This window comes from Carassius auratus, unplaced genomic scaffold (assembly GCF_003368295.1).
Source record: "Carassius auratus strain Wakin unplaced genomic scaffold, ASM336829v1 scaf_tig00024173, whole genome shotgun sequence".
In the NCBI taxonomy this organism is placed as follows: domain Eukaryota; kingdom Metazoa; phylum Chordata; class Actinopteri; order Cypriniformes; family Cyprinidae; genus Carassius; species Carassius auratus.
The window spans coordinates 612,489-626,591 of NW_020525323.1; the positions used below are offsets into that span (position 1 = coordinate 612,489).

General features: G+C 37.3%; 1 protein-coding gene across 1 annotated transcript; it reads right to left on the reverse strand.

Annotated features, from left to right (window-relative positions):
• Positions 1 to 253: 253 nt before the first annotated feature.
• LOC113078086 (transmembrane protease serine 9) lies at positions 254 to 10,893 on the reverse strand. The gene is made up of 10 exons (XM_026250381.1): positions 10,791 to 10,893; positions 9,650 to 9,670; positions 9,401 to 9,563; positions 9,025 to 9,293; positions 8,796 to 8,941; positions 7,973 to 8,252; positions 4,026 to 4,197; positions 3,686 to 3,942; positions 3,482 to 3,579; positions 254 to 1,314 (listed from the first exon to the last, which is right to left on the reverse strand). Exons 1-10 carry the CDS (start codon positions 10,855 to 10,857, stop codon positions 976 to 978), a joined length of 1,812 nt encoding a protein of 603 aa, XP_026106166.1. The 5' UTR covers positions 10,858 to 10,893; the 3' UTR covers positions 254 to 975.
• Positions 10,894 to 14,103: the final 3,210 nt, after the last annotated feature.

The following is a 14,103-nucleotide window of genomic DNA, read 5'->3' on the forward strand; positions in this document are numbered from 1 at the left end:
ACAGTTAAGGTAATAAAGTGATGTTTGGGATCTTGGAGAAAGGTTGTTTCGTGAGATGTTTCAGGCAATTTATATAATCTGGTGGACAGCACATGCTCGTGTTAACAGCAATGACTAAGCAGAATCCAAGCCACATTCTTACCACATGCCTTCTTGGGGTCTTTCCCAAAACAATTGAGAAAAAAGAAAAACAACAACAACAAACAACAAACAACAACAACAACAACAAAAAAGAAAAACACACCAAATTGGCTTTTGTTTCAACTCAATTTGTTCTTTTAATCATCATTTTTCACAACAAAATATACACTTGCTTTTCACAGTGTAAAAACAGTGTTACTAGTGTTAAAAGAGTTACTTCATTCATAAGAAATCATATTACAACAACTTCTCAATAAAAATATAACAAAAAAGAGATAAAAGATAAATATACATGTTAAAAAAACAAACAAACAGACAAAAATTGTTTCACATTACACATTCACATTTATACAAAAAAAATTTCTAAACAATAATAGAATGGATATATTCGATTCTTTAATATATTTGACTACAGTTTAAGTACAATTTGAGGTACTTGTTAGTTAAGTTACGGTAAAGTAAGTATTAGAACTGAACCAATCAAATTTCCATAAAGTGCCAAGCTGAATAACAATCTGCTATGCATCTGCTATGGTGTAAATATAAGAAAACCAACTGGTTACAAAAATGATTAGCTATGCACTTGTTACCAGCAGTGTAAAGTCATACAGTGTAATTGTGCAGAGTATAAGAACAACAGGTAGCAGGTTCATGGTCTGAGAGAACAATAGCGATCTTAAAAGTTCACATTTGTGTAGTAAACATGAATTATATGCCCCACAGAAGCTTTTTATGTTGTATGATTATGTAGTCGGTCATAGGAAGCACATTGAAGACATTTATGTGTATAAGTAGTTATATACGCATTCAAAATTAATAAATCTACTCAAGGACTCAGCCTTGATGAAAGATTTTAAGAGCAGTAAGTGCAGGTAAGAGGACTGAAACAGTGAAACAGAAGGGAGATGATGTTTGTGACCCACTAGAGGCTCCCAGGGTTGAGTTGTTTGCTGCGCTTGTTGTTGAACTTGTGGAGTTTGTGGCTTTTAAAGGGAAGGGACCCACAACAGATGTCAGGAATGAGGCAAAGCTGGAAGTTTTAGTGAAGACCTGGACATCTTGAGCGCGAGCAGAGCGGGATGCGGTGCTGTTGGTCAGTGTTGGTATGGTCAAAACAGCAGCATGGATCCACGACTGACCCAGCTTACACATCAGCGGACCGCCCTGATCACCCTGAGAGAGAAAGAGACAACTCTTTACTGAATGGTACAAAATCGTGTTATTTGTCAAATATTATCATTTTAATAAAATAGTTTTTGGTATATGGAAAATATCAGTGTTCTTCTAATTTGACAAGAACACTGCTGTTTAAAAGTTTACTTAAAGGTACAATTTGTAAGATATTTGCGGTAAAAAAATCCAAAAACCACTAGGCTAGTGTTATATATTTTGTCCAGCTGATTACTAACAATATCTCCAATGTTTTCAACTAATTGTAAATCATGAGAAAATTCCCATTCTAAACCGTGACACGGGGCAGTGCAGTCACCTGTCAATGACGTTAGTTACCCTTTGTTAACGCCTTTACTAACGTAGAAACCACATGACAACAGTGTCATGGACAAATGCGGAAGTATTGTCTAGCATCCAGCAAACCACTAGCTTGCTTCAAGCAGTTCCTTATTTACTTCTTCTTGCGCATTTTATGGTGGATTGTGTTACTTATTTATGGAACATAATAACTGTTTACCGTCTGCCGCTAGTTCTGTCGAAAAGGACAGCTCCCGTAAACGTAAGCTTACGGGCCAACCAAACGAGCCAAGAAGAGTTTGGGACAAGAGGAGAGAAAGAGTGAGGATCAATATCGGTGTTGCATTTTCTAGATGGAGAGAGCTTCGCGACAAACTTCAACTAAAAAGAGATGCCGATCTCGCTTGCATTTTACTCGACAGGTGAGTTGTTTTGATTCGTATCTTTACAGAAGACATATAACGATCAACAAGATTAGTATTATGGGGAATACATGCCAAACGTGGGGCATCGTGTCTCTAGACCCAAAGAGGACGTGTCTGATCCATAGTCTGAGCGTGTCTTTGCATTGACTTTTATGTAATCTACTCGCACAAATCGTTGAACTCATGTAAATCGTCGAACTCACATTTGCTAAGTATGCCCAATTATTGTGTTTAAATGTACACGAGTGTATATATTTGTTGAGCAAGTGGTAATCACTTTCATATCGTCTGATTGATGGCCCTCAGCGGTTGGGTAGAAGACAACAAATCCTATCATTCCACGCTCCTTCTAAGCATCATCAAACCACGTGATTGTTTTGGTAGTGCGCCCTCTAGTGGCAGATCCTACAACCTGTACCTTTAAAGCCTTTATGTATAATGCATTATAAAGGGTTATTAAAGGGTGTAATGCATTATAACTATTCATAATATCCACTGTACATTATAGCTTGTTGTAAATAACTGTAACCAAAATTAAAATGCATCGTGTAACAATGAATTAATAAGTGTTATAATCTATTAACTGTGGTTACAATTATTCATGAGACTGTACAATGCATTATAATGTGCATTAAAGGCATAATTAATTCAGTAAAACTATTGTTATTATTTAATGCATTACACATAAAGGCTTTAAGTGGTGCAATTAAATGTTATATACCACAATATGGCTGTTTTGCTGTATTTTGATAAAAACAAAAAAACAAACAAACAAAAAAACATGGAAAACAAACCATGAAATCTTACAAAAAAATTAAAATCCCCAAAAGTTTAAATGAGGAGTTAATTTGCAAAAACAGATAACTCAGTTTTTACTCATTTTCAAAAAATATGTTTTTTCATTGTGTCTTCCAATTAATCCCATTCAAACTGCAGTTATTTTATTTTTGATTAAGTAAAAATAACTAAAATACAGCTAACTAACACAATGAAACACAATAAAAACATGATAACATAATAATAATAATAATAATAATAATAATAATAATAATAATAAAACTGAGACATCTGTTTTTACAAACAATCTCTTCAAATGTTTGTATACATTATTTGAAAATACTTTACAGTATGGTTCCATTCATTGAAATGTGTTAATTCAGTAGGTATCATGAACAATTTTAGTTTCAGCATCTATAAATGTTACTCTGTTAATTGTTATTCATATTTTTTGATTTAGCTTAATAAATGCTCTAAAAGTATTATTAATTTTAGTTAATGCTAGCCAATGTGCGTACTACTAATAATGAATGAAACCTTATTGTAAATACACTTCCTTCCCAGAAGCCTCAGTTTGCTGGTATTTAACAACTCCTTTTATTATCTGTAAGTACTTTTATTACAAAAAATAATGCAAAATGTTTTGTTTTTAAACAGAATGAACTTGCCTGCTGTAAGTTCAAGGAACTTGTACAAATACTGTTGTCTGAGGATGAGTTTCCACAACTCACAACAGAGGTCTGGTACTCCTGAAGAGTTTGAATCACTATAAAAGGAAGAAGACAAATTCAAATTAAGATGAAACATTAAACAATTATTAAAAATCTTATAAACCACTTTAGCAGTTAACATAGTGTTTAAAGCATTCACACCTCCTCCTGCTCCTGAGCCCCATCCTGCCACCCAGCACTGAGTGTTAGCGCTGAAGGTATTGCCTCCAATGTCCACACATATAGGCTGAATGAAATTTGTGAGGTTTGGTGTGACAGCCAGCTGCAAGACTGCAACGTTGTCACCTGTGCCATTGCTGAGTGTGAGATTGGCCACTTTTATAGAGACTTCATTGGGGTTGGAGCCGTTCTGATTCAGACGGCCCAGGACCACGGTCCAGTCAGAGGCATTGGTGGATCTGAACAAAATAGGACTCTGTTGAATCAGATATTTTTGATTTCTCATCACATGTTTTTGTTTATGGTGTTTTAGTGGCATTACCTGGTAAAGCAGCTGGCAGAGCTCATGACAAAGCGTTGAGCAATAAGTGTTCCTCCACAAACATGACTGCCGTTAAACTGCAGGCTTGCCATCCAAGGCCAAACACCGGAAGAGGCGAGGGAGCTGTTTCCTCCAACGCGGGTGTTCAGCGTGGCGCTTCCACACACTACAGCTACAGTAACAAAGAGAAAAGGAATGAATGGCGTATTTTATGAGTGAAATATTTAAATATATTTTTAGTGAAATATTTTGTTCGCTTTCAAGGGAACTTCGAACTGTGTCCTCTAGGGGTGGCTATGGGGAACACCTCGTTGTGACTCGTGTCTTAAGCATACATTGAAAAAACACCAAGAATTCATCTACAATGACCATTTAGTTTGAAGCGTACAGTGTAGGAGTGCATGTTTCTCGTCAGAGGCTTTGCTCTGATACCTGCAGTTCACAAGGCTTGCTTGCTGTGCTGTGTGCGTGTGTGCTGAAGAGCAAGTGCGTTCATCTCTCGAGGGAGTCAGATTTTCTCTGCTGTGCTCATTAGCTGTGTCTCCACTGTCGAGCTTAAACCGGGCGTGCTAGTGCGTGCCAGGGCCAGTCGCATTTCCACTGTCACTTCCGGGCTTGATCGTGCCTCGGCGGGGCTTTCTCGGGGCCAACAGCCAGGGTTTTTTTGGACCGACGAAAACCTTTGGCCAAAGTGGGCCAGCTGGGGCTAGGGGAGTGGTTATGAACAAAGGCGGAGTTTCTCTGTGTCTGGAGAGCGTCAGCCACAGACCATTTCAGAAAGCTAACAGCTATAACACCAGCATTAAAGACTTTTTAAAATAAGTTGAGCACAAAACTCACTTTCAGTCATCATCGAATGTTTGAAATAACTTGATCCGATGTGGATTATAATCACTAAAAAAGGCAGAAATTTATAAGCGATGCAAAAAGACTGTGCACGCTAAACATTAACGTTACAAAAGTAAACATGATAAAGGCAACCACTTGGAGAAATCAGACGTCAGCTTCTTATTCTCTATCACAATCGTGAATATATTTAGCAACATATTTCATCTGTCATAAGTCTCGTCTCAAGAGTTTAGCTCCGCGTAGCCTGTCAGAAAAAATATAATAATGTTTTTTGCTCGGAAGCTTATATAAAAATAGAGATATTATCATTCATTCTAAATGTGACTTATAGGCTACAAATAAAAATAAACAGACTCGACTGAATAAGTAGGCTATTTTCATAATGCTAAAGCTTTAAAAATAAGTAAATAAAATAGAAATACATTTATTTCTGTGTGACTAATTTTGAGTGCTGATAAATTAATTCATTATAATCATTGTATCACATATTCTATAGTAAAACATCAATGCTTCTAAATTTTAAATATTTAACAAAGCATGAAAACAAATGGGCACTTTTATCATGTTTGTTTTGTGATCGCGCTAGTTCCAGTGACTTATTTCTTAGTTTTCTGATAACTTCTCTTTGTTGCTGAAATGATGGGGTTTTGTGAAGTTGTTCCTGAGAGGCGTGTTTTAGTGAAGCGCAACGGTGCTTCAGGACCGACAGTGGAAATGCTGTGTTATTCTGGCCTTGGTGCCACTGGCCCGAGGCTATTAGCCCCGCCTGGCCCGTTTTAAACACTGGCTCGCACTGGTCCGACAGTGGAAACACGGATAATGTCATAGACAGCCGTCTAAAGTCCCAGGGGCAACGTCCATGGAAATGGTAGAGTTGGTATTTAGTGCTCGCCATGTTCTGTGCCCGGTTGCATGAAACTCCTTAAGCTAAGAAATAAGGTTAAGGGTATCCTTAGTGAAACTTGGGTTGCAAGAAAAACCCCTAAGGGTTGCCTTAAGGAACTTAAGGCTGTTATTAAGTTTTTCCCCCTTAATTATCTAAGAGTTCCCTTAAGCATTGCTACAAAGTCCTTAGTGACAATTTCACCTTAATAAATTTAAGGGACCAAAACAGCTCCCTTAAGTCAACTTAAACTCAAAATACGATGGCTGATTTAGTGTTAATTGAAGAGGAGGAAATACCAAGGTGTGTTTTTAATGATCGTAATAATCCCTTGGAGACGATGAATGAAATATTATTATTATAATAACCACTTACAAAAACAATAATTGCCTTTTCGTCCTCTGTCCAGTTTGGTTGATTTGGGTTTGGCTTTTTGGTTCGTTGTGTTCTGTTTACTGTTAGAGGTAGTAAATATAGCAACTGCGGTGATCTTTGCCGTATGTTGTCAGAAACTACTGTGAAACGCTTAGTATAAACACTTAGGGTAAGGGTGACAGTTAAGAGGTTTCTTGCAACTCTCTTAATGAAATCCCTTACCTCAGGGATTTTTCTCCCTCAGGGAAACCCTCACTTAAGGAGTTTCATGCAACCGGGCACTGGCCTTCACTCCCCTCAGGATGCAGTTCGAAGTTCCCTTGAAAGGGAACGTCTCAGGTTACGAATGTAACCATGGTTCCCTGAGTAGAGAACGAGACAGCTACGGAATGCAAGCTTCAAACAAAGATGTGAATGACCTGTTCTCCCGGAGCCTATTTGTTCTTTAGTCGCACCAGTACTGACTTCAGGGGCATTCGCCGGCCAACTTGTTGGTGTTTTTTCAATGTATGCTTCAGAGATGGGTAACAACAAGGCATTCCCCATAGCCACCCCTAGAGGACACAGTGTCTCATTCCGTATTCAGTGAACCATGGTTACATTCGTAACCCGAGATATTTTCTTTAATTCATACATAGACTGAAACAAATTATTTTAATTTGCTAGTAAATATCACAAATTATTACAAATAAAGAGTAAATAACATTGAATTAAATTTAAACTTTTGAAGTAGAAAGATTAAAGGGATATTTTCTTGTAAAATGTAGTCCAATAACTTTTGTCTTGTTTACAATTTTATTTGTTACAGTTGATAGCTTAGTCTAAAAAACAACAGCACATAAACAAATAAATAAAAATAAATATGAAAATATATATTTTACAAAATTATAAAAAGGACTTCATTTTGTATGCTTAGGCTACACAGCCACAGGCCATTAGCATAGAACACAGAGTACATCAAAGAACAGGCTTTCTGGCCATTGTTCAATAAGCAGGATTTTCAAGTTCCGTTTCTACTTTTATATTGTTGATTAGCTGACAGATAATGAACTTGAGAACAAGAAGGGCTTCAGATTACAAAAATGACTGGGAATATCCCATACTCTTTTCGGGTTCAAGCCTCCAATTGATTTGAAAGAAAAATATAATTTCAACAGCTGTTTATGAATGCTAATAATCAACTTTAAGACTGAAAAAACTATTTTCATCTTTAATTCAGTGTGTTACTTGCCATCTCTTTGTGATTAATTAGGAAATTTACTATCAATTTCAGAGTGAAAATTGTTTCTACACCAATTCTTTTACACTCTTTTTTTATAGTACTACAGGCAGCACAGTGAGTGTATATTAGCATTGTTTGTTGTTAGCTTTATGGATCTGATAGAGCATTTGGACATGGAAACATTGATGTGTGATGACAGACTTAACAAGTTCCTAAATTTAACATTTTAGAAACTAAATTATTTTTTTAGTTGATAAATTAATAGCTCAATAAAAATGCCTCACAATTTAGAGGAAGTCAGTTAAGGGCTTTTAAAGATTTACTGAGTGATTGAGTGAGTCTGACTCAAGTCACAAGCCTGATGGTTTTTTCATGAATTGATTTGACTGACTCTGTAAAAATAAACCGTTCATAAAATTCATTTATGTTCATTGATGAGTTTGATTGAAAATGACACTAGGAATTTTCTTCACCAGTAATATTGCTGCGGGTTTATTAAAGTAAAAGCACCATTTCCCTTTGAAATCAAGAACACATTTAAGTTCTAGGACACGTAGCTAATGGACAACGTCTATGGATGGTTTATTGGGAATGTTATTGGACTTGAAGGAATCTTACGTGCAACGGTTGTAGTTGTTGTAGTGGCGACAGTGGTTGTGGGAATGGCAGGCACACCACTACAGCTAATTGCCAGATCACCATCGGTACCATTGGAGGTGAATGTAACAAAGCCCGGCTGGCTGGTGGTGATCTTCTCATTGATCCAGCTCTGGTACTTAGACACTCGGGCATACACACCAGGAAAGTTAGCTAAAGCACAACCATCGCCGAAGCTCACAATTCCAGACTGGACCCAGATTGAGCCCTGCTTGCTGACCATAGGACCACCAGAGTCACCCTGTAGGATGAAGAACAGGTTAGTGACATAACCTACATATTCCAGTTGTACTTCACAGGTGTAATATATAATATGAAAGAATAATGGAAAGATCACATTCAGTTATTTAATTTCACAAACAACAAATTATCTTTATATCACACTGCTTCCCACACAACATTTTCTCAGCTTTTATTTTGAGAAGAAGGTTCTTCACAAGTTGATCTTCATACTTGAGATCCCTTGTCATTAAAAAGTTAAAACTCACCACTCCTTGATTGTGGTACAAATGTCAGGGAAATTTTCTAAACTAGGACACATGAGTTTAATGCACGAAACAGATCCTTTACTATATTTTACTACTGTATATGCTATAATTTACTGAGTCACTGACTGTGCAGACAAGATCTCAGATATTTGAGTTTTGCAGTGTTTTGAAAATGGCTCACTTGGTTAAAATCGAAGTTTATGACACAATTCCTTATTATTGCTATTTTCACTAAAGAATATTTGCAGCCCAATAAAACTATGAAATGACCAAAATGGATGTTCAGGAGTTGTTACCTGACAAGAGTCTTTCCCTCCTTCTATTAGTCCGGCACATATCATGTTGTCAGTGATTGTTGAGACTCCATAAAGACACTTACACTGCCTGTTTCCAACAACAGGCACTTGCACTTCCTGTAGATTTTGCGGTGAGGGCAGGGCAACTGTGAAAAGCATTAAATTATCAAATGTGCATCAGCACTGCAATAATATCGTCAATCAAGGTTTGTAAAACTAAAAAGCTTACCTTCTGTCCGAATGTTTCCCCATCCAGTGACCCAGCTCACAGTGCGGTTGAAGAATGTACTGCTTGATGAAGCCAGACAGACTGGTTGGATATAGTCAGTAAATGTCACCGGTGAAGACAGATGCAGAAGAGTGATGTCGTTGTCATGAGAGCTGCTACTGTAGCCTGGATGTTTTATGATTTCAGAGACACTGCGGGACACCTCGTTTGCATTTGTTCCTTCCTGTGTCTGTCGGCCCAGGTACACAGTTAGGCCAGAGGGTGAAGTACTAGAATATGGTGGAAGATCAAGTGTTAAGCATTCGCCACATCCACTGAATGAGACATATTTTTTTGTTTTGTTTTATAATTGAATGGTCTGGTCTGTGATAGTTACTTGTCAAAGCAGTGAGCTGCAGTGAGAACCCATTCTTTGTTGATGAGTGATCCACCACAGAAATGGCGACTGTTTCTGTGAAGGCTGACCTGCCACGGCCAAGCACCAGGTGATGCATTCTGTCCTCCAACGATCCTTGTGTTGAGAGATGCTCTGCCACACACTGACAATGACAATAGCAAATCAAACAGCTGGACATAGCAACATTTTCATTTGACTATTTAAGTTATGTGGTGAAAAACTAGTTACCATCCAGTTGTGCGTCACATCCTGGAAAACAAGAAACAAGTTCAGTTACCTTTTACTGAACCTATATATAACCTATATATGCAATATAAAAACCTTTTGCCATAAAAGAAAGAAATAGTAATGTTATTCAAAATAATACATGCTAAAATACAGGATATTTTAAAGGTTTTTAAAAGAAATATCAGCAAAGCTGCACTTATTTGATCATTAATCACATTATACTGTATGAATAAAACTGTATGAAAATACAGTAAAAGCAGCAATATTGTAAAATATTACAATTTAATAATTTTCTATTGTAATGTGATTTAAAATTATATTTATTTCTGTAATAACAAAGCTGAAATTTTAGCATCATAACTCCAGTCTTTGGTGTCACATGATTCTTCAGAAATTATTCTAATATGATGATTTGCTGCTCAATTAACATTTCTTCTTCTTTTTCTTATAATAAATGTTCATAACAATTATGCTGCTTGATATATTTGTGGAAGCACTACCATTGAAAAGCGAAAGTAAAGACATTTATAGCATTCAAATAACTGCTGTTCCTTTATGGTTTCTATACACTGAAGAATCCTTAAAAATGTATCATGGTTTCCACAAAAATATCAAGCAGAAGAAATTGATTTCAACAACCATTATTGATAAATGACCACCAATAATAACCGAGCAGCAAATGTTCATATTATAATGATTTGTGAAATTATAATGTGATCCTGAAGAGTGGAGTAATGATGCTAAAAATTCTGTTTAAAATATATTACATTTTAAAATACTTTCAAATATTTAAAATATACTTTCAAACAGCTCTTTCACAATATTGCTGTTTTTACTGTTAATTACATTTACATTACATTTATTCATTTAGCTGACGCTTTTATCCAAAGCGACTTACAATTGCTATATATGGCAGAGGTTGCACGCCTCTGGAGCAACTAGGGGTTAAGTGTCTTGCTCAGGGACACATTGGTGTCTCACAGTGGATTCGAACCCGGGTCTCTCACACCAAAGGCATGTGTCTTTTCCACTGCGCTAACACCACCCCTTTTTTAATTACTTTTGACTGGTACAGTAGTATTATAGTTTATAAGAAAAACATTTATAAGTTAAGTATTATTTATCCAATAAAAGAGCATACCTCTCATGAGAAGAGCGATGGAAAATGCTACACTGAGTAAATGGATCATCTTCCTTGTCATCTTCATCTCAGACAACACAGCTCAGATACCTGCACCTCCACCTGCTCTTAAATACTTTGGTTAACCTGTTTCCTACACACCCACACACTCTCTCAACACATTAAAAGAAGAAACGCCCCTGACTCTCTCAGTCTGTAAACTCTTTCACTGTTCATTCGTCTTACTTATACTTATATTGAGCAACCTGCAGGTCTCAGTGAGATAATGGACAGGCTGGTGACTCTTAGTAATCCGTAATTCTCACCTGTGCAAACTCTGAAATCTGAAACTGGTTTAAAATGTGTTAAAATAAGGCATTCATTTATTGGTATTTGTTTTTTTAACTTTGTGTAGATTGACTAAGGATGCTCGAGGTGCTTTAGTGTTTCTGTCAGATTTTAAAACATGCAACATCAGCAGCTCTATTCATTGGTGAAACTGTGTTGTGTGAGATTCCTTAATTTTCCCAACCTGATCTCAAGATAAACCTAACTATCAGATGGAATTTCTGGTTGAATTAGTGCAACATCACCAACATTCATATGTAAACAATCATTTTTAGGATGATAAAGCAGCCCTAATTCTAACCAATTAATGGCCAATTCTGCTAAATGTAAAAAGGTACCAGTTGCCATGAGGATGTGTTGCAATTGCCTGTAAACTTGCAATTGTGTTCTTTTTCTATTATAACCTGCTTTCAGTGAAACTGCAGAGATGAATTAGCTTAAAGTAAAATTTCAGTGACCTACAAATGTCAACCATAAAAGAGCATTTAGCTGTTACAGAAAAAAGAAGTTGTCCCTCATTCCTCTGCAAAGAAAAATTCTTTTGACTGCATGATCTAATTACAATAGCATTTTTTTCCAACAAAAGAGTGAGTCATGTACAGCAGGAATCAACTGGCACATAGCCGGAGTAAACAAGTTGAATGCTTCTCATAAAACAAGCGAAATCCATAAATAGCCAGAAGCTAATTGTGATGTAATAAAGAAACCATTTACTAATATATTTTAGGCCACATTTTTATCTCATTTTGCATGATTTGTTTTATGTTTTTATTACAAACATAATTAAAAATAGGGCTACAACAACTAATCAATCAAACTGATTATTATCATTAATGAAAATCATCGATAACTATTCTCATTATCAATTAGTCAGATCTACCCACAGTGCACAAACAACTGCAGCCGGCCGCATCAAATCACAGCACTGAATAAAGCATTTCTATGGACAAATTGCATCTACAAATATTGGAGGAAACAGAATGAGCTCCTGCAGGAAAAGTACTTGATCCAAGCTGCCATATATATGATAAATCTTTATTTTAAGCTTCAAGCTGATGCATTAGTGTAATGGCTTGCCTGTCAGGCACTTTTACAGATACGTGTGTGATTCCTTGGTACAGAAAACTTTTAGTTAATGGTCATATCCTTATCTGTAAATGTCACAAATTCATGCAAGCCTTTCTATTTTTACATAAAGGCCCGCCCTGACAGTCTGCATTAAGTTTAAAGTTTCTTTAAACTTTAAGGTTCATTAAGTTTCTTACTGAAAGAGCGCCAGTGCAGTGGGTGCGTGCGTTAAACAGATGGAACACAGAGAGGTGAAGGAGACAATTTTCAGCGCAAAAACATTCATTGTCCTGAAATATCTATTGTTTAACATTTATATTTAGGTTTAAAAGTCAACATGCAGTGCAAGTAATTTATGAGAGTAGGAACTGTGAAGGACAGCAGCATGTACAAACTCGATTCCCAAAAATTTGGGACACTGTGCAAATTGTGAGTAAAAAAGGAATGGAATAATTTACAAATCTCATAAACTTATATTGTATTCACAATAGAATATATATAACATTTCAAATGTTGAAAGTGAGACATTTTGAGATGTCATGCCAAATATTGGCTCATTTTGGATTTCATGAGAGCTCCACACATTCCAAAAAAGTTGGGACAGGTACTGTAGCAATAGGAGGCCGGAAAAGTTAAATGTACATATAAGGAACAGCTGGAGGACCAATTTGCAATTGGTATAAAAAGAGCCTCTCAGAGTGGCAGCATCACTCAGAAGTCAAGATGGGAAGAGGGTCACCAATTCCCCCAATGCTGCGGCGAGAAAGAGTGGAGCAATATCAGAAAGGAGTTTCTCAGAGAAAAATTGCAAATAGTTTTAAGTTATCATCATCTACAGTGCATAATATCATCCAAAGATTCAGAGAATCTGGAACAATTTCTGTGTGTAAGTTTCAAGGACGGAAAACCATACTGGATGGCGATGATCTTCGGGCCCTTAGATGGCACTGCATCACATACAGGAATGCTACTTTAATGGAAATCACAACCTGGGCTCAGGAATATTCCAGAAAACATTGTTGGTGAACACAATCCACCGTGCCATTTGCTGTTGCTGTTTAAAAATCTATAGGTCAAAAAAGAAGCCATATCTAAACATGATCCAGAAGCGCAGGCATTTTTCAACATCATGGTCAAATCCCACACCACGCCCAGATAAGTGGTTCTCTGTACCAGAGAAAACACACTTTTCTTGGCGTTAAGTCTTTACAACAGCTCTTTTATGTGAGCGAGAATGAGCCCACCAACACCAATTCTTCCTCTGGCCTTGCACTCTCACCCCACAATTTCACGATGGTTCAGCATTGAGGTGAGAGTGATCATGATCCAGAAGCGCAGGCATTTTTCAACATCATGGTCGAATCCCACACCACGCCCAGATAAGTGGTTCTCTGTACCAGAGAAAACACACTTCTGGGCAGTAACTGAGAGAAGCGCTCGCTGGAGACCGCTTCGCCCTGGAACACTGACAGCATTGGCAGATCAGTCTCCTGAGGGCACTGAGGAGAGACGGGCACAGTGTAATGGCCCTCAGAGGGGAAATGGCCCTCAAGAAGTCCTAGGCCTTAGGCATCAGGATATTTACGACGAAGACTATCCAGCGAAAATGACGGTCCACAGAACTGCCTTTCACTAGAAGCCTTCGGCCTGGTAGCGCCACTCTGAATCTAGACTCTGCGGAGTATGAGAAGTGACACCCCCACCATGAGGGGCTGGAAAACGGTAGGGTTGTGAGAACTAGAACGATTTCTAGATCTAGGGAACATCTGCTTGCTCTCGCCCCCAAAAATTCTCTTGACTGAAGCTTTGACATAATGGAGCTCATCAGTGGACAAACAACACTAAAGGGAGAAGTCATGGATTAATGGTTAGAGAGTCGGACTCGCAATCGAAGGGTTGTGAGTTTGAGTCTCGGGCC